The sequence below is a fragment of the Tachypleus tridentatus genome, chromosome 12, assembly GCF_004210375.1.
Source record: "Tachypleus tridentatus isolate NWPU-2018 chromosome 12, ASM421037v1, whole genome shotgun sequence".
NCBI classification, from domain to species: Eukaryota; Metazoa; Arthropoda; class Merostomata; order Xiphosura; family Limulidae; genus Tachypleus; species Tachypleus tridentatus.
Genome location: NC_134836.1, coordinates 28,137,608 through 28,160,493, shown reverse-complemented (window position 1 = coordinate 28,160,493; position 22,886 = coordinate 28,137,608). Strand labels below are relative to the sequence as shown.

The 22,886-nt window shown below is 33.2% G+C and overlaps 1 protein-coding gene across 1 annotated transcript in view; it reads right to left on the bottom strand.

The window, feature by feature from the left end:
- The window catches only part of LOC143235428 (uncharacterized), a 37,153-nt gene that overhangs the window by 5,354 nt on the left and 8,913 nt on the right, over positions 1–22,886 (bottom strand). Inside the window, exons 2-3 of the mRNA XM_076473585.1 lie at positions 22,571–22,689; positions 21,899–21,946 (exon numbers count right to left, since the gene is read on the bottom strand). Of these exons, the coding sequence (XP_076329700.1) occupies positions 21,899–21,946; positions 22,571–22,668 (146 nt within the window). The 5' untranslated portion in view covers positions 22,669–22,689. The remainder of the gene's footprint in view (positions 1–21,898; positions 21,947–22,570; positions 22,690–22,886) is intronic.

Here is a 22,886-nt window from a genome sequence, read left to right as displayed (position 1 = left end):
CGACTGTAGAGTGTACATAATTGCTATGTATTTATTTTATATGTTTGGTATACACAGGTTTAACAGAGATGCTAGAGTGTATTTAATTTGTACACGAATGTTACATACAGTTTTCTTATTGACGTGTTCAAAACTGAAAACTATGTATGTTATCTGTAAGTAAGTTTGTGTTTTAAGTTCAGCGAAAAGCAAAACCTTATATTAGAAAGTGGAAAATATATGCTCTTCTTAAATCAAATTTTTTTGTTTAAACAGAAAGAGAAATAACTAGAAATCATCTCAATGACTCACTATAATACACAAAAGAGCACACAAGCCATTGATTTTGAACCTTACAAATCTCTGCATTACATAGATTAGTTGTTTGTTTTTGGTACAAAGTTACCCAATAGGCTATCTGTGCTGTTCACACCATGGGCTTTGAAATTACTTTTTATCGTTGCAAGTACGCAGACATACCGCTATACCACTGAGAGTCGCCTATTATACAGATATGCAAACAACCAGAATATTCACAATAGTCTGTGTAAAGAGAAAATACATAGAGAAGTACATTACTGATTTTCAGATATAAAAATGTTTTAAAAACTGTTAAAATGTTTACCACAACCCACATTGAAGGGGGAAAAATGAAAAACGAATCATTAACTTGGTTAATAAAAAATCATGCCATTACACAGCTTGAAGCCCCTCAAGGCTTTTTTTGAGAATCTCACCTAATGATATAATTAATATGTGTTGTTGTTGTATTTTAGATTAAAGCCCTATAATAGTTATATTGAGGGCCTTTTCTAGTAGTTTAATACAAGTTGTTGTTGTATCTCAGAACAACTGGTATAGGTATTAAAATTTTTATTGAATGAATGTCGTCCGTATTTGGGTAATAAAAGTTCATACCCTGGAGGGTCAGGTTCTCTATGACCTCTTCCTCCTCCCCGTACTTATATTCTTGGAAGATTGATATTTATGACTGTGAACTGAATTTTATTTGGTCCTTTTCAGGGCAATGTCCATGTATCTTGGTTCGTATACAGTTTGTATTCTATTAGCAGAATGTCAAGTTTGCTGGTGGCATTTTGTTAATACATAAATAAAGAAACTATAAATATTTTTTGTAATTTTTATTTAAAGTTTATATTTTTTTATTATTATTTAAAGTTTTTATATTTTTTATTTATTTTTATATTTGAAATATAAGTTAACTGGGGAGAGATATTTAGGACTAGCTTCATCATATATGAGGTACCTGTCTAGTTCGCATAGTAATTCGTTTTTCATCCAATTCTTATTAAAGTACATAATTGTAATATGTAGGAGTCTATCTGGTGTGGTTGGTATGTTCGAGTATTTGTGAATGAATTGAGATGATATTGTTCTTGGAACTCTGTATGCAGTTGTGAGGAGTGTGTTTTGGATTGATAAGCAAAGAACAATGTTTCAACCTTCCTAGAACATCTTCAGGTTGACAAAGAGAGTTTGTAACTGGCCGTTGCCGGACACTTGTCTTAGGGACGAGAGTATAAATGCTTATGGGACTGTAGGGAGCGTTGCAGTTAGATGTTAGGTTATTAATTAGTAGAGGTATAAAAGTGTTCTTTATTTTGGTTTAATTTTGTTTTCAGTTGTTATACAAGTTGGGCGTCTTTCATTTTGTGTTTGTTTACATTTGTTTTCCAACTTAGTATCTAAATGTTTTCTATGATTATGTTGTGTTTATTTGATATGCAGTACTCAAAAACGTGTGGAGGTCTTTTGTTTTGTTTTGTGTTCTTTGAATCTGGTTTCCATTTTTCTGTTTGTTTCTCCAATATAGAAGTCATAGCAGTTGTTACATTGTATTTTATATATTATATTAGTGTTGTGTTTATTAGTGTAGTTTTTACACAGTATGGCCTTTAGTTTTGTACCTAGTTTCTGAATAAATTTGGTGTTTGCTGAAATACTGTGTTTTGTTATAAGTTTTTTTCCAAATGTTGGTTATTTTTCGCTGATGTCGGAAACATATGGTATGCAGCAATATAAAGTTTTGAGGTTTGTTGTATCTTTAGATTTATTGTTGTTTGTTTGTTGTTTGTAAGTTTAGGTGTGCGAGTATAATTTTTTCCACAGTTCTTGGAGGAAATTTGTTGATGTTGATAAAATTTTCTGTACTGTGTTATCTGTTTAAACTCCATTATGCTTGAACTTACCTACATTACGCCATTGTTGACCGAACACGCTCGTGCAATCCTAACGAAACTATGAAACTTAAATCAAAAATCATTAATAGAAGAAATGACATTTATTTCATCCAACAGTGAAGAAAGGAAAACCTAATCCCCGATTTTGTGACGATAAAACTATCAAAGAATTTTACTCAGTGTACAAACATTATCTATAATTTACAGAAAAAAACTACTAAAACCCATTATAAGCTAAAAATATAAAGAACTAAATGACCTACAGAAACAAAAACAAATAATCTAGACGATCAACTGGCCTGCTGCATTCAAACAGACATTTATGGACTCGTACAACGCAACATCAATCAACTAAATAGTAAGAACAACAAAGAAAAGAAGGTCCACCACAACTTGAAACTAGATAAACTAAGGAGCCAACAACAAAAAATGACGCCAATGAGACCAACCACCAACAAACCACGTAACTAACAGATCCAACCGAAAATTAAGCAATGAAAAATACATCTACTCAACACAGGACTCAACTACACAGTAACACATAGAAATATTCCATCCATCGGAATGAAAGCCTGCGAGGAAGACCTAACCAGAAGACTGGTGATACACTCTACACAAATTGAAAAGACCAACAAAACAATAGAAAACAACTACCAGAAAGAAGATTTGTTTGTTTGTTTGGGAATTTCGCACAAAGCTACTCGAGGGCTATCTGTGCTAGCCGTCCCTAATTTAGCAGTGTAAGACTAGAGGGAAGGCAGCTAGTCATCACCACCCACCGCCAACTCTTGGGCTACTCTTTACCAACGAATAGTGGGATTGACCGTCACATTATACACCCCCACGGCTGGGAGGGCGAGCATGTTTAGCGCGACGCAGGCGCGAACCCGCGACCCTCGGATTACGAGTCGCACGCCTTACGCGCTAGGCCATGCCGGGCCCGCCAGAAAGAAGACAACTTCGACAACAATTCCACCGACAACCAATAACCAGTCTTTCCAGGTAGAACTGAAAACATCTATTTCCCCGAAGTATCTTAAACAACTTTTTAAAAGCACTTTCACACAAAACAATCAACATAATTTCATAGAAAAGAAAACTAAAAAAACAACCTCACACAAAAAATATCATTTCTATAAACAACTTAAAACAAAACAGTAACATCAAAATTCTAAAAGCAGATAAAGGTAATGCATTAGTTATAATGAACACAAATTAATACATTAAAAAATGAACAACATCTTATCAGATACAAACAAGTTTAAACTAATAAACACAAATCCAACAAAAATACATGAAAACCAATTGAACAAAATATACTACAAAAGAAAAAACCAACACAATCTCAGAAAACCTTTATTCTTACCTACGAAAGACCGACTCACGTACACCATAAATTTACGGCACCCCCAAACCTCACAAACCCGATTGTTTACTACGGCCTATAATGTTAACCTATGAATCATGTAACGACAACCTGGGTAAATATATAGCATGGGAAATTTCTAAATATGTAATATCAGCCGGTTCCTTTTTTAAAGACTCTTTTTATCTTTAAATCCATTCTTAATCAACTAAATCATAAAGCTTCAATGGCCAGTTTTGATGTAATCTCCCTCTTCGCAAGAAGTCCCAACGACTGAAGCCTACAAGAAAGGTTTAAAACTTTATATCCAAGATCCCAACCTGTCTTCAGCAACAAATTAGCGACCCATATAGAAATCACTACTACCAAAACTAACTTTATGTTCAGTGAGCAAAACTACCTATAAATAAATGGCCTAAGTATGGGCAATCCCATGTCATCAGTTCTAGTCAACATTTTCATGACAGATTGAATCACAAGCGATCAATTCAGCCTTACACCCACCACTATACTGGTACAAGTATGTTGATGATACAATTGCTGGATTCACATCTACAGAACACACACTTAGTTTTTTCAACCACGCTAATTCGATACACCCAAACATTAAGTTTACCTGTGAACAGGGAAAAAAAAAACACTAACTAAATAGCATTTCTTAACCTCAAGATCACTAGAACTGATATACAATTCAAAACAAAAATCCACAGATAAAACACTCATATTGGACTATACATTCCCTGGGACTCAGTACATGAAACAAAACAAAAACTCAACGTATTAATAAACCAAATAAACACAGCCACAAAACTATGTTCACTCGATAAAATTAATGATAAAATCAACAAAATAAAACAACACTTCATCAACATCAATAAATTTCCTCAAAAACCGTGGAAAAAATTATTCGCACACACCTAGACAAACAACACAATCAATAATAAATCCCAAGATACAACAAACTAGAAAACTTTATACTGCTGCCTACCATTTTCTGCATACATTTTCATTTCAAGTGGTTTTCTCGTCATCAAGAACAAGTTGTTGTTGTTGTTTTCTAGTTCGAAGATTTACAAGACTTGACTGAGCATCTCACCAAATAGTTTAATACAAGTGTTCTTTTAGCTTGAAGTTCAATAAGACTTGTATTAAATCATGAGGTGGGTTGCTCAACCAAGTTGCTAGTTGTTGTTGTTTTTATCACAAAGCTCTACAACAGTCTATCTTCATCCTATATATTGTGAGAAATAGAACAACGCATATAATTTAAAAGAAACGTCAAATAATAATCATTCTTAGTTACCCTACTTTTAACGCAATTATTAAAAACAGTCTCAAACACGGACAAATTTGTTTGCTGATATTTATTGTGATGAGTAGCTGAAACTATTGTTTAAAATATTGATTTGTTGGGTGTCAGGAGTTTTAAGGAAAATATTTATTTATCAATTGAGGTAGAACACGTAACCATCTTGGCCATTAAGGGTCCCTTGTAAATCACATGTTAAGGTATATACGTTGAATTGCCCTTTAAGACTATAAAGTTGTTGTTTTTTCTCCTTGTTTTATAAACTAAGAAATAAGAATTGTTTTAAAACTTGGAGAGCTTAGTGCAGTTGTAAACACCTTTCCAAGGACGAACACAACTTATGACGTTTCACTAGGACTATCTCTATTCTTGTGGATTCTGCTCTACTTCAAGACGGTTGTCTTCATCACCATGTGTAGCATCTGTTTTTATTTATTTGTTTCTTGAAGTCCGAACTTTGGTGCAGTATCTGTTGAAGGGTGCATGGTATTTGCTGGTTATAGGTTGCGAAGCTAGTCTAATCTCAGATCCGCGTCCCTGCGTAAAGCCAGTATCTATTATATAGATATTATATTACATATATATTATATTACATATATATTATATTATATCTTATTCAATAATCCACATAACACGTTGTGGAGAAAAGTTTCCAAAGTGACAGTGAATCCCAGCTTTCCTCTTGCTGGAACTTTACTGTCATTTGCTGTTCATCTCAAGTCACCTTCTTTCTTCGATGATTGCTATAAATCTAGAGTCGACCAACATTTGACGAGAATTTCCATTAAAATCCATTGTTTTGTTGATCAATTTCTTTAATAACGAACTTCTCATTTCTGTTGTAGCTGGTGGAGTATTCTTATCTTCAAGACATTGTCTCCTTTGTTCGTTATCAACAGATGAACCATCACTTTCTCGAATGTAATGTTCATTTTTACATATAAATTGTCTCCTTTGTTCGTTATCAACAGATGAATCATCACTTTCTCGAATGTAATGTTCATTTTTTCCTACATGTACAGCAGTTTTTTTTCTCTTCTATAGTCTTGTGGGAGGAATTTTATTCCCTACAAATATTTGTATGTATTTTCTAGCTGTATTTTTAAGTTACAAGTTAAACATCTATTTCTTTTCCTTTACTTACTCTATTCCGTGTAACTAGCCGTCTAACTAATACTTTGTTATCATCTGCTATCATCAAAGGGAGTTATTGTTTCCACTCTGTTTGATCTGGTGATCTTATAATATCTGAAAGCTGCCTGAAGTTGTATATTTGCAGTTTTAAATAATTCAAGTTCAATGTGCAACTGAAGAGCTCGGTTTAAATGTGTACACCAAACTTTGCTTTCATGTAATTTGCATATCCTTATCCACCATAACATCCATGAAATGATTGTGTATCAAAGAATCCTACATATCACGTGGAGCATCTGGATAAAGTAGTTTGGAAAGCCTTTCCATATCTTCCTCAAGTTCATACAAGATCTCGTACTTCCTCATTAATCTTCTTCTAATTTTGCATTGGAAACTTCCTTCTCAAAATTTTTAGACAAGGCAGCCAACAGCTGGTATTGTAACAGCTCTTAGCTAGAAAATTAATTAATGCTGTTAAGACTGACTCTTTTAAGTGAATTATCAGATGAATAACTTATTTTTCTTGTTCTATCAATTCATTTTTTAAAATTATTTCGTTATTTTGAACTAATCATATTCGGATCACAAAATAATAAAGGTACTGTGGAAATTTTATCGATTAGATGGTGTAGTTCAACAGGCCTGTGAAACTAACTTTATGAAGTAGTCCAGGAAGGTTCTGAAGTCACAGGTGACTCAGTAGTTGTAACAACAGATCTAGGAATAGGTTATTTATTCTATTGCATATTTCATAGTTAATGTTGTCTGAGATTGGAATTTCAGAGCAAATACACAGAAATGTGTTGACAATCTGTCTTTGTCTTAATAAATTTACTCCCAAGATGTTTTCTTCTATGATTGATGTTATTTTTAATCCAGTTTTTGTCCTTACAAACTTTTTGTTCTGCTTAGATGTTTTGCTGTACTTTTTGGCATCCTTTAATAAAACGTAATAAAATATATTTATTAGGTTTGCTGATTTACAGACTAGGTTTTAGATTCGGTCTAACTGCATAGGTTTTTCCAACCAGAAGTTCAAATTAACTGTTTAAAAATTCTTCCTTATTGGAACACGAATTCAAAGTTAATAGCAATAAACTGACTAAACTAACTCACCCTCTTATTCACTAACTCAGCATTTGATTTCTCTGAATCTTACGAAAGTTTAAGACATCACAACAAATTTAGACATCCATGATATGTCTACACGTCACATCATACCAGGGATCACTCTATCAGACAATATAAATGCTTTAAATCAACTGTTAAAAATATAGTTCACACCAATGGTTATTATAAAGTTTATAATTCGTGTTTGTAAATGTACAATGTTTCTAGTGAAGTTCTAAGGCTTGTAATATACCTGGAATAAATATCTTTTTTCAAAAGGTGTAATGACAACTGTATAATGCACGTATTCAATATTCATAACATACTTGACATCAAATAGATTTAATTTGAATTTTTTATGTTTAAGAAGACTGCAATGTAGCGATTATCTGTTATAATCTGTTTAATTTTTTATACGCATATTTCGCAGGAAAATATAAAAATTTATAAATTCGAAATATTGATTTATTTAGACAGTCCCTTAAAAAGAAGCACTAAACTTTGAGCTTTCTTGTGAAATTTTATGACGTCATGACTGAAGACACAACTACACAAATAGCGTAAACATGCAAATTTAAAAAAACAAAAGTACAAGCAACACGAGATGGCGCTATACTCAGTTATTTATATCTGCACGTCACAAAATCATTAAACAGAAGTCAATTTGGTAGTAAAATTTAGAGAAAGTGTTAATCTACAGCGTAAACAAAACTCGACCATCGTGTTCGGTTTTCTAGAACAGCATATTTTTTTAAATAAATTTATCGTTCTTAACTGTAAAGCTGCAGTATGGGTTATTTCCGCTGTGCTCACCGTATGGAACGAACACGAATATTTAGTGTTGTAATTTCTCAAGTCTACTACTATTTCACCGTAGGGTTTGTATAAACTAAACACGACAATCATGTCTCTCTGTATAATTAATCCCTTATTATATTTGATATGCTAATGTTTCTAGTTAAACATTTTAATATGTCATCCTTTTTTATCGACTGTAATTTGTATAGAATCATGGAAAGAAAAATGTGGGAATAATATAATATACTACCCGATGATCTCAAATTATGGTATTTTCGATTAAATCTGAGAAAAAAATAACAGAAGAGTACAAAGCCAGGGCTGTTTACTGTCATTCCCAGTTTTGAACTACTGACTAGATGGAAGGGAGGCGCCCTACCGGCCGCCATCCACGATAAGGGATTGACGGCAACTTTTATAACACAGATGCAATATAACGTGAAAGAATAATTTATGGTTTCACGTGGATTCCAAAGAATATCGCCAGCTCTGAAAACCGAGCTCTCCCACAGGACCGCGTTCCTGCAGTTAAAAACTTAAGAGTACAACATTTCAAACCTGAATCTTTCAAAGTAGAGTAATTCTCGTTTAATACTAGACTATCGAGTTCTTATTACTATCTGAAAAGGTCTAATCGTTATTTTATTCCAGTATATTAGTGAGAGATTTTATATTATTTCAAACACGAGAAAAGAAAAATGTGATGGGTAAATACACATACACATAGAAAAACATTTTTACCTGTTGTTAAAGGTTGTTCACTATAGCACGTATTTCTAATGCCAGTAAGCACATTCCAGCTGCTTAATAAAAACAAATCCTTAGTTTAACTGGTAAAAGCCATGACATTTTAGTGGTTTCTAAAAAACTGTAGGCAGCTGTTTGCTTTTACATACGAAGGGCAATAAACATTTAACTTTAAATTAAGTAAAGTCGAACTTCACGATATTCATGACAAAAGGATTAGAATATATTGACCAGGTACTCGTTTTTCAGCTGTCAAGCCTATCAATGCAATTTACAGCACAGGAGTCATAAAGCGATAAGTCATTACTCGAGGGCTACGTGTTTAATGCCTTTATACTACAAACGTTTCATTCTTTTTACTGCAACACTTCCTGTTATAAAGTGACATAAAAGAAAAGTTGGCGCAATTATATGAGGTTAATCTTCTTATAAAATCATTCATCTTCTCTATAGGACATAGAAAAATTTCACGTTTCAGCGAATTCTCAGCATTAACGCTTTTTTCATTAGTTTTATCAAGTGTATCCAAACTGAAAGTCCTAGTTTATGTGATTATCTGTTTTCATTTCTCTTATTTTCTGAAGACGTTTAATGCCAATGCAATGCGTTCTCACGGATAACATGTAACTCACTAATTGAGAATAAAACATAACAAAATTTCAAACTTCACGAGACTCCTTAGTAAAAATACAATGAGTATACCTTTAGCCAGTGTAATAATGTAATTATCCAGTATAATAATTCTTCATCTGGCAACATATGTTGAGTAATTGAATTATATTGAAGTGCTTTTGTTTTTCGAAAATGAACATAAAAACTATCACCTAGTTTTATTAATCTCAGAACCGACAATTTCTCAGCCTTCAAAACTGATTCTACTCCAAACAGTTTGAACAAGTAAATATTAAAGAAGTACACCCTTCGGGTAATGTAGTGATTGACTTTAGTAGCTGCTTTCTTAGATAGTTTACTCCAGTTTATCACTGTTACTATACAACTGATAAAAAAACGTTTGTCAAAAATATGAAAACTTGTAAGTTTCGCTATCCTTACGATAAAGAAACGTCCACCGGTAGGACAGTGGTAAGTAAGACTTCAGATTTACAACCCTAAAATCAGAGGTTCGGTTCCCCTCAGTCGACACAGTAGCTGGTCTTACGTAATTTTGCTATAAGGAAAACATAAAACCGAAAGAACAGATTCGCCCTGGGCTAGACTATAAGCTATACAGTCACCAAATGTAACTGAAAGGAAACGCTGAAAAGTTCAATTATAGTACGTTAACTATAATTGGAGCTTTACTGAATTTTACAGACAGACCGATGATCTACCAACTCATTGAAACGTCTTCCACTTATTGTTAAAGCACAGCATCCGTGTACGTTTCTCTCTTTTGAACTTCGCGCAAAGCAACCGTCCCTAATTTAGCAGTGTAAGACTAGAGGGAAGGCAGCTAGTCATCACCACCCTCCCGCCAACTCTTGGGCTACTCTTTTACCAACGAACAGTGGGATTGACCATTACATATTAACGCCCCCACAACTAAAAGGACGAATATCTGGCCATGCAGTATTCGTGATGAAACAAAGTTGCCGTCTGTTCAACTTAGGTTCATCATTATTAAAACATCTTAGCATGACAAAAAGTGTCCTTTATCAATACTTTCAAGGTCACTGAAGTCCTTACCACAGGTCACAAACAAGTACACTAGTCTTCCACATCTCCAAATTCCACTGTATTTTTAGATACGTCCGAATTAGATAAAAAGACAAATAAATTAATTCATAATTATTAAATTTTGTGTATGATGAATACATATGTACGTATGTTACATCTTTTACATGCGAATTATCCTTCACACAGCGATCAAGAATATAACTTAGCATGAATCTTTTCTCTCGGGGTAAATCAGCAGGTATCAATACTAAAACAAATCAGTACTCATGTTTGAAGGAATGCTTCCCTTTGGATGTAGTCAACAGTAACAAAATTAAACAAATCAGTACTCATGTTCGAAGGAATGCTTCCCTTTGGATGTAGTCAACAGTAACAAAATTAAACAAATCAGTACTCATGTTTGAAGGAATGCTTCCCTTTGGATGTAGTCAACAGTAACAAAAACTAAACAAATCAGTACTCATGTTTGAAGGAATGCTTCCCTTTGGATGTAGTCAACAGTAACAAAAACTAAACAAATCAGTACTCATGTTTGAAGGAATGCTTCCCTTTGGATGTAGTCAACAGTAACAAAAACTAAACAAATCAGTAACGAGGTATATCAAGAACACATAGTTAGATTGACCATCACATTCTAATGCTCCCACATCTTAATGGACAGAATGTTTAAGACGACAAATATTCGAACCAGCGACCCTTAAGTTATGACTCGAGCGCCCTAACCACCTGGCCATGTTGGGTCTTTATGAGATGAAAACGAATGAAACAGTTCTTTTAGACAGGAATGATGACATTTAAATCCTCAGGTAAACTTTATAAATTTTAAACTGGTATCACAATATTTAAACCTCCAGTTCAACCTTACAAGCCTCACTCTGATATAACAACATTAAAATTCCCTAAGTTATCCTCACAGGTAAAACTTAGGTATGATAAAATTAAACGCACCAAATCATCTTCATAAGCCTTACTCTATATGAAAACACTTAAACCTCCAGTTCAACATTACAAGTCTTACTTTGATATGATATAATTTACCTCCCCCAGTTCATCCTTACAAGACTTACTTTGATATGATATAGATTACCCTCCCCAGTTCATCTTTGCTAGTCTTACTTTGATATGATATAATTTACCCTCTCCCAGTTCATACTTACAAGTCTTACTTTGATATGATATAACTTACCCTCCCCCAGTTCATCCTTATAAGACTTACTTTGATATAATTTACCTCCCCCAGTTCATCCTTACAAGACTTACTTTGATATGATATAATTTACCCTCACCCAGTTCATCTTTACAAGTGTTAGTTTGATATAATTTACCCTCCCCGGTTCATCATTACAAGTCTTACTTTGATATGATATAATTTACCCTTCACCAGTTCATCCTTACAAAACTTACTTTGATATGATATAATTTACCCTACCCCAGGTCATCTTACAAGACTTACCTTGGTATAATTTACCTCCCCCAGTTCATCCTTACAAGACTTACTTTGATATGATATAATTTACCCTCACCCAGTTCATCTTTATTAGTCTTATTTTGATATGATATAATTTACCATTCCACATTTCATCTTTATTAGTTTTACTTTGATATGATATAATTTACCCTCCCCTGGTTCATCCTTACAAGTCTTACTTTGATATGATATAATTTACTTTTCCCCAGTTCATCCTTACAAGTCTTACTTTGATATAATATAATTTACCCTCTCCCAGTTCATCTTTAAAAGTGTTACTTTGATATAATATAATTTACCCTCCCCCAGTTCATCTTTACAAGTGTTACTTTGATATAATATAATTTACCCTCCCCCAGTTCATCTTTACAAGTGTTACTTTGATATAATATAATTTACCCTCCCCCAGTTCATCTTTATTAGTGTTACTTTGATATAATATAATTTACCCTCCCCCAGTTCATCTTTACAAGTGTTACTTTGATATAATATAATTTACCCTCCCCCAGTTCATCTTTACAAGTGTTACTTTGATATATTTACCCTCCCCCGGTTCATCCTTACTAGTCTTACTTTGATATGGTATAATTCACCCTCCCCCAGTTCATCCTTACAAGTCTTACTTTGATATGATATAATTTTCCCTCCCTCAGTTCATCTTTATTAGTTTTACTTTGATATGATATAATTCACCCTCCCCAGTTCATCCTTACTAGTCTTACTTTGATATGGTATAATTCACCCTCCCCCGGTTCATCCTTAGAAGTCTTACTTTGATATGATTTAATTTACCCTCCCCAGTTCACCCTTACAAGTCTTACTTTGATATGATATAATTTACCCTCCCCGGTTCACCCTTACAAGTCTTACTTTGATATGATATAATTTCCCTCCCCGGTTCACCCTTACAAGTCTTACTTTGATATGATATAATTTCCCTCCCCCGGTTCACCCTTACAAGTCTTACTTTGATATGATATAATTTAAACCTTTTTTTAATCTTTTAATCTGGTATGACATTTAAACAGGCTCGGCATGGCCAAGCGTATTAAGGCGTGCGACTCGTAATCTGAGGGTCGCGGGTTCACATCCCCGTCACGCCAAACATGATCGCCCTTACAGCCGCGGGGGCGTTATAATGTGACGGTCAATCACAATATTCGTTGGTGAAAGAGTAGCCCAAGAGTTGGCGGTGGGTGGTGATGACTAGCTGCCTTCCCTCTTGTCTTACACTGCTAAATTAGGGACGGCTAGCACAGATAGCCCTTAAGTAGCTTTGTGCGAAATTCAAAACAAACCTTTTATTTTTCAAAATTATTTTATCTCAAAAGGTTATAACGTTCGTGAGAAATATAAAACTTATATCAAGTACCACAGTCTTTTTCCTTTAATCTGGAAACATTTTATTACTTCGGCTTTTCGTAATTTTTTTGTCAATTTATGAAATTAAAGGTAATGGTTTTACTTGTAGACATTAAAGAAAATGGAAGAACAGTCTCAATAATAAAAATACTATTTCACGATCAGATTTGAACTGGAATTATTTTTGTTATTGTGTTTTCCTTACCTCATCCATTTTCGGTAATCTTTAAACGTAACTGAATACACCTAAATTTATCAAATCTCAGTTGTTCATTTTAACCAAACAAATAAACTAAATATAAGCTTAGTAACATGGTAGCCGTAACAAAGCATTAAAACAATTTTTCTACTGTGTCTTTTTTATTTAGGAAATTTAAATATGTATATATATTTATTTATACTGTACATAAAGTGTATATATACTTATATGTTGATTAAATGAAAGCAGAGTCGAGTTTTCCTCCCTTACTTAGTGTTAACATACATACTTAAACACAAGTATCAATGATTTTTAATAGTTATTGAAAATGCAATCATTATTGCTACTAATATAATAGCAAACTCACTTTTCACCTCTTCAATTAGATAAGCGCCTCTTATCTTAAAAGCAAATAAAGATTTTTACCATGTCGTTTGGACAATGATTTACGATGGTGTTGGCATCTAGTGGCGAAAACGATAGTTATACAAATTTTGCAGTTTAATTTTTAACACTGACATATTACACACCATATAAAAATATTTCTATATTTTACTTCTTAGTTCTTTCAAACAAGATCAAGTGAAATAAATAATAAACCCTTAATACATATTCCATATTTTATCCAGTTCAATGAAATTATTACACTAACTATCTGTTCTCACACTTTATGAACTCAATGTTTTAAAATATCGTTTTAATTGTTTAACAAAATATTCAAGGGCAGTGTAATAAACTACTTTCTTAGACGAAACGGACCGCCCATCCATAACTCTTTCAAAGTGAAGTTTGGACGTGCTAGTACATACATCTATTGAAACTGGTATTAAAGCATGTTAAGGTATTCCTTAAAAGCAACGTACGCTATATTTAAGAACAAATGGTAAGTTATTAAAATAACTCATTATTCAAAATTCACTGAACGTATTTTATGGAAAACGTCTCACTTGATTCTCTTTCAGAGGAAACCTTTCTAAACACTAACATGTATTTTATAAAGTAAAAATGTATTATCAGTTTTTATATTTAGCACTTTGTTTCAGGGCATTATATACCTCCACTCAAAACGTGTTGCCATGGAATCACAAATATTATTTATTGTTATCTTAACCAAGAAATCATACATAAAACACAAAAATCCCCGTGTCTGTTCGTATGTCTGTTATGTAGTTACTCCTAGGTCCCTGTACCAATCGCAACTAAACTTTTTGAGATGATAAATTGAAGCAAGGAGCATGTTAATAGCGGAGGGGGGAGGTCACAACCCTCCACATCGATTATCAATGTTATTGAGCATTTATTATCTTCGTTAACTATGTGGTTAGCTTAAATTGTGCCACGTTCTTATATCAATCTAACAAAAATCTTTATTTAATTTTCTGTAACACAACAAACACACACAGTGTGGGGGAGGGCACATACACGTCATATATATATATATATATATATATATATATATATCAGACAGTGCGCTTACACTCTTTGTGGAGGAATTCAATGGAAACAAAATGGCCGTCATTACTGTACGAAGTTTATGTTTTAGCAATCACCATAACGCTGATATGAAGAGACGTTTCTTGAGACATACACACTTTTGTACTTTAACCCGCGATCTTACAATTTCATCATGTAAGACTTGACTGCATCCAGTGAACACCAATTAATTAATAACATGAAATAGTATGAAAGGAGACCCAGAGCTGGATGGTAACAGAATACACCTGGTGCTCGACTCGTAATCCGAGGGTCGGAGGTTCGAATCTCTGACACACCAAACATGCTCGCCCTTTCAGCCGTATGGGCGTTATAAAGTCACGGTCAATCCCACTATTCGTTGGTAAAATAGTAGCTCAAGAACTGGCGGTATGTGGTGACAATATAGGAAATGTTCCTAAACACTGACTATTTGTGATTTATAATAATTTTCACTAATACTTGTTTATTTCGTGTTGTATCTGTCAAAACGATTTTCCATACAAAATGTTTTAAAGCAACTTCACTTGAGAGTTTTTTTCCAGTTTTCTCCACCATCGACACAGCGGTTTATCGGTGGACTTACAACGTTACCTGCGGTGAGCAAAGTACAGATAGCCCGTTGTTTAGTTGGTGTTTAATTTGAAATAAACGACCAAAAAAGTTTGTCGTTCCCATGTGCAATATTAATTTATTTGGCACGTTTTGAATTTATATCAGTGAGTCATGTTCCTAACCCAGGTACAGATGTGAACAACTTCCTTCCTGACACACGGTCTACTCAGAGCGGAAAGATAGGCTAATACAAATTTCTATTAGCAATGCATCGAATGCTACGCCAAAATAACCCACCATGTAATATACTGTAAGTTCACTGTAAACAAAATGTTATACTATAGTATTACGTATCATCATAGCTAAACCTAAATGTTGGCAGTAGAAGTGTCTCATCATCAAGAAATATTGAATATTATACTATAGTACATATTACTGTGTAATGTAATGTGTATCATTGTGTTAAATCTAAATGTTGACATTAGTTTCAGAGTAAAAGTGTCTTGTGGTCATGAAATATTGTGTGTTATTCTGCAGTACAAGTCGTTATGTATGGTGTGTCATCATGACTAAAGCTAAATGTGTACATTAGGGTTAGAAAGAAGCGTCATGTTGTCAAGAAGCATTGAATGTTACACTGTCGTACACGTTGTTGTGATCTGTGTAACTTCGTGTTGAACTGCTGTCTTGCTGACCTGAAAATTAGTATGTCTGTAAATACTTAAATGCAAATAGCTATTAAGAAAACCCATTATTAGTGACGTGTCATACAGGTTTGAGATCACGGTTCGTGTGAATGTTGTATACTGATCATCTATGTCAAATTTGTTACGTTATTACGGCACAAGACTGGGTTCTAGAAAGCAATTTAATTACAAGTTTACATAGTTTATACTCCAAACATCTCCATGGTAACTCAGAAAACACTATTGCGATATATTAGCTATGTATTATGTAATAGGAGATACTTCTTTCAGATATTTGGAAAATAATAATTTGTGCATAACCTGCTAGATATTATGTTCCCTTCTGTTCACTTTGTCTCTCTATTCCTCTCTCTTTATATATTAGTTTATTATAACCTGAAAACAAGCCGAAACAATAAACAAAAACGCTGCACCAATTGAAATGATTCCAGGATACAAGCTACTGTTATAGTGTGGGATATAAACGTACCCTAGGTTTTGGAGGTGACTAAGAAAATAGGACCCACCTTTCGGTGGAGATATACCGTATATTAGTCTTTCAATTAGTGCAGCGTTTGTTGTTTATTATTTTTAAATTTACTTTTTGTCTCAGCTTGTGTTTAAGTTATAACAAACTAATATAATTAGTCAGAGGTTTGAATTTACTGTTTTAAACGCAGTCCTTCCTTTTGACTTTGTTTACTTAACTCTATTGGTGTTATTTTTTCTACTGTATATATATATATACATATATATATTTGTATATGATTAGCTATAGCTGCTTATTCAATTTGCTTGTTATTTAGTGAAAGCTATATATTGGCTATGCCTACCGTGGATGTTGAAACCAGATTTTTGGTGTTAAAGTCTTATCACATCCGGTTGAACCATGTGAGGATGGTTTAGAATAAATCACATAAAAATACAATGGTGCGAGTCAAAATTTATCACTCTTTTACTTTATAAAAATAATAGTTTAGTGTGTGTGTAGTTATGAACTATTCAAAATGAGAGAAACAATTATTCACTTTTGAAAGGACGACGAATAAAAGAAAATGTTTTAGCGCCCTCGCGCGGTACTTTTACTGAATCAGTAATAACCAAGCTTGCTTACAAGTCTGAAACAACAGCTGGGTGTAGGTATGAAGAAGAAATCTACCTAATGTGATCTGTTTATAAGCGTATCATAAAAACCAATCAGCAATTCAGAAACAAAATGCTTTTGCTCTTTTAAAATGAGGGAAATGTGAAAAGACTTTGCATTCGTGTTATAAATAAACCATAACAAAAGGTTTGTCTTATTCGTTTAAAATATTTAGTTAGAAAAACGCAACCACAGGAGGCGAAATTCAATTGTTTTTTGAATTTCTCGCAAAGCTACTCGAGGGCTATCTGCGCTAGCCGTCCCTAATTTAGCAGTTTAAGACTAGAGAGAAGACAGCTAGTCATCACCACCCACCGCAAACTCTTCTTTTACAAATGAATAGTGGGATTAACCGTAACATTATAACGCCCCCAGGGCTGAAAAGACGAGTATGTTTGATGCGAAGGGGATGCATACCCGAGACCTTCTTAGTAGGAGTCGAGTGCCCTAACAACCTGGCCATGCCGGGGCAGAAAGAAACACCCATCCATCGTTAACAAGTAATAAAAACAAATTGGATGATACTGCTTACAAATCATTCAGGGCCAAATGTGACGAGTTATTAGCGTGATGCATTACAAATTGAAAGGTCCAATGTTCGACCCGCGATATACCCTTGAAAACTATCCACATTCGTAACTGCAAATTACATTTTAAACGTTAAGATATATTCCGATACTCCGTTAACAGTAATCGTCTAGGATCTGTGCGTTGCTGAGTAATTACTTTCATTCTAACCAGCAGTTCCGAATTAGTTATGGCTACTATTGATAATAATAAATACTTTAACATGATACCGGACACATGATTTTACTCCACAATATGGACAATAGTACACAACCTGTAAAATAAAATATGTTCCAGTTTTGTAAATATGTACGATATACAACATGCAGAACTAATTAGATTCCTGTTTTTAATATCCTGTTAATCACAGTCCTAGCCCTCACGTTATACGGACTATGGAACCAAAGTTTAGGTGCAAGCTCCGTAGGTGCTTCAACATCTTCTAAATTTATAGATGTGAGTACTGCAGTGTACCCTGAAGTTGTGCACAAAAATACATCCAGCACCTCTAGCTGTTTATAAAAGTTGATGCTAATGAATCGGGAAGGTTTCAGTTTTGTTGTGTTAGTTTACGAACCAAGAAAGCCTATGCTAACGATAATATATTGCATATTGTAACATAATATGGATTATAGGTTATTTCACTGAGAAAATTTAGTGTTTTGTTCTTAGCATCTTCTCTGGGATTTTTTTGCTGATTAACATGAGCAAAATTGAAACACTAAGCTGACATCATACGATCTGATAAAAAGTTACACCAGCAACGAATAACTTGTGTTAACTCTTTCCGAGAAATTTTAAGTACTGGATTAAACAAGTTATTAGGAGAATATTATATATTTAACTGATTTTGTTTTAGACGTTTATAATTAAATTCTTTCAAACTGTGTAAAAATCAAAATCCTTTTATTTGCAATATTATTTTTTGACATAAAATGTTTAGGCGTGAACACTTAAGTAACACCTAAGTCGTTGTAAAACGTTTAGTAGTGCCCTCTATGGACGGACAAATTACTTAGCTTTGTATACATACAAAAACAGATCACTACGTGTGTGAGCGCAGTTAATCGTCAAATATATTAAAACGTTGGTTAATTAATAACACAAAAAACAAAACACGTATTCATACATACAGCACTTTTTACTCATTTATTTTCTTAACAACGCACGTGTAACTTCTATATAGCTAATTAAACATTGTGTAGCAAACTTCTAGACAATTGTGTTGCTCTACTTAAAATCTCTGGACTATTAATAACACGTAAATGAAACTAGTCTCATATATTACATGATTGTTATTTTATGGTTTATATTGTTAAAATATCTTGTTATTTTTCAAGTTATATTATCTTAGGTCACAGGTCATCTTATTCTCGTTGAAGATCGCAGAGATGACTTTTCCAAGAAGGATTTACGTATTATGGAGAGTAACCACTGTTATCTTATTAGATTAGTGTATTGGTCCTTCTTACTGTTAGTTCTATACTTTATTCTAATGAGACATGTAATTGGAGTTCATAAGTCCTTTAACATCTAACGTCATAGGTGTCAAACAGTGTAACATTATTATACGCTCACATTCTAATGTTTGTGTTCATTTTTCGTTAAGGAAAGTTTTTATAGTTTGATTCATAGTTTTTAAGATATTAATATTTGGTCTGCTGGTTAGCTGTGTTTATACGTATACTAAATATGGTTAAACCTGTGAGAAATGAAATTAAGGACAAATTATCAGAAGTTGCAGGTTCAAACAACTAAATGGTGCAACACATTCAAACTTGATAAAGTATGTTAACTAACGCCCAGTCTCTTTGAAACCTTTCATTTTGTTATCGTAAGAAATGATTTTCAGCCGGTTAGGTCGTTGGTGAAACAATTTGTACTGTTCATTCACATTCATTTGAATAACTTACTTTACTTTTATTTCAAAACATGAAATTACATTTTAACTGTCATATGAAATACGGTTCTATTTATTCTCAGTCCCATAAATTACAAATATGCCATTTTTCACAACTGTTTTCACAAAATGTTTTAGCGCAAAATTACAAAATGGACTATCTGTATTCTTTATATTGTAAGATATTGAGCCCCGAATTTTAGCGTTGTAATTCCGTCACTTTATTGTATGCTTACTGGAGGACTTCGCAGAATGAGAAATGACAATGTGATAAAGTTTAGATTTTGGCCACTAGTTCTATACCGAGAGACATGAAAGAATTGCTCGTTTGTGTTTAAGCGCAAAGTCACACAATGGCTGTTTGGACCATGCTCACCACGGGTATCGAATCTCAATTTTAGCATTATAAGGACGAGCAACTTGGCTGGTTGGATTTTTAGAATCAGTTCAAGGGGAAATGAATCTGTTTAAAATGGATGGTTTACATTTAAATAAGGGCTGCCTTGTTTGTAAGAATGATTAACTGTAAGGACGACTATAAACTACGATTAAAAAACTATAGAAGGCCAGAATTGTGAAGAAAAAATATATAGAAAAGTACAAAAGTAGTTTTAATAGTAAGCTAAACTGTTATTATTGTAATACTAAAATATCAGAAATGGGAATCAAATGGATAACTTCACAACATTGGTCAGAACAGAGGACTTTGATGTAGTGGGAATAACTGAAACCTCGTTAAATATACACAAATTTGATGACAAGCATTTCTTTGGAACACAGATAAGATGTTGTTTAATAGAAAGAGTACAAAGAGATGAGTGATTTTATATGTGAAAATGTGGATACTTCCTGTTCAAGTTAAATATATTAAAACTAATAGAAATGAAGTTAAATCTGTAAGGTTTTTATTAGTGGTTATAAGGAGAGAAGACTTTTAGATGAAATTTGCTACAGATCATCAAATGGTTAGCTGAAAATGTAACAATTAATAGAAAGGATTCCTTTTAGTATCTTAAGAGTATATTAAATGTTAAAATGTGATAGAAACTTTAAGTAATGATGAAGAAAGCTTGTATATCTGATGATTATCAAATGGCTAGATTATTAAATTCTTCAATATCTTAAGTTTTTTTACCAAGGAATATTTAAATAATATTTTTGATCCTGAAACATTTATAGATGAAAACAAAATCTAACAAGATTATAATATTTGTTTTAAGCTTGTTAAAAAAATGACAAACTTAAAAAATTAAGGTTTCTGGGCCAGATACTTTTCCCAAAAGATTTTGATTTTTTTTTTACTAAATCCTTGAACAGTGAGTAGGACCAAAAGCTGGCTACAGTAACTCCTCTTTCCAAATTGATAAAAACTGTCCAGCTAATTATAGACCTATCATTCTCACATTAGTTATAGGAAAGTTTTTGGAAATTCTGATAAAAGATGCTTTGCAAAGGCATTTATCAAAATTTAAAATTTTGTTCAATAATCAGACTGGTTTCATTAGGAGAAACTTTTGCCTCACTAAACTTTTTTACAGTTTTTGGAAATGTTACTGCTCATGTAGGAAATGATACGAGTGTGGATTTGGTGTATGTGAATTTTGAGAAAGCATCTAACAAGGTGTCACACACTTGACACTGCTAAAACGTTTTGTAGGTGTAGGGAATAGGTTGGTTCGTTGGACAGACAAATGGGTGGAAGAAAACAATGGGCTGTTAAAAGTTGACTTCAGCCAAACTGGATTAATATCACAAGCAAGGTACCTCGAGGCTCAGCGTTAGAACTTTTGATTTTTTTTTTATTTCATTGATATATAAGAAATAATTATTAATACATTGTTTTGATGTTGTTGTCTGTGAAAGAAAGAAGCTGCTTTACGAAAGAACTTGAATTATTTAAAGAATTGTCTAAATAATGGTAAATAACCTTTGATTATAATAAATGAAATGTAATGTATGGAGGAAGGTATCACAGTTTGAGTTATGAGCACACATTTCATGGGAATAACCTTATCGATGTCATGGAAGAAAGGATCTCGAAGGTCTGGATTATCAGCCCCTTAAGCCATTTAAGCACCTATCGTTGCTACTTGTAGAGCAAATAGGATTTTAGGTTGTATCTACAGAAAAGCTGAATACGAGTCTAAAGAGGTTACAATGCTAATGTATGGATCATTGGTTAGACCACGTTTGGAGTACTATATTCAGTCTTGGGCTACTTACCTCACCAAGAGTGGCGAGTTGTTGGAAATAGATCCAAGGAGAACAAATCTGGAATGGAAAGGTTGTCAAACGTGAAAAGGTTACGACCTCTCATTTATTTTTCTCTTGAAAAAAAAAAACAATAATTAAAAAAGGATTTGATTTAAAAGAATTGATGGTGCTAATGTAGGTTGTTTTTCCATATTTATTGGGAGTATGGTATAATTAGGGATCAGTTTTGGCAGATTAGGAGTCATCATCAGCACTGGCAGCTTTTTTTCTTTTTTCAACAGGGTGGTTGACCTTCAGAACGGATTGCCTTCATCTGTGATAAATGTAGTTGATTTAAGCGAGTTTAAGGGTAGACTTGATATTTATGTTATAAGGTTTTATTTTAGAATTTGGTATAGTGGATAAAACGGTCTAGACTAACCAACAAGTCACTTAACGCCCTTACTGTTAAGCTACATTAACTATTAAAAAGTTAAAATAAAGTAAGTACCTCTTATTCAAATTAATTTAAACAAGTAAATGACGAAACTAGACAAAATAGTTAAAGCTTACTGGAAAATTAATATGGTGTAGCTTCTTTTAAATTGAATTAAAACGTTTGATGAATATTGCAATGAAATTACAATTTCGCTATTAAACACCAATAAGTGTTAAATTCATGTAACTTAATACTCATCTCACCTTTCAGTCGACTTCACGACGTAAGTTTCTGGGACTGCTAGAGGCAGATTTAATCTGACTGTGCATTGCAGGCCTTTAGCGCAATTGGCTAAAATCATACATATTTTATTTTGGAAAATCTGTAAAAATACGACGTGTAAGATGTTAGGAAATTACCAGTTTCATTTAATAAACTAAATAATTTTATATTAATTAAATCATTCATATTTTATACTGCTTTAAGTAATAGCGTCTAAATTGAAGTTTCCCCGAGTTTACTCTGGTGCCATTTAAAACACCTTCATAACCTACGAAACTAAACCTTATTAATAACTTA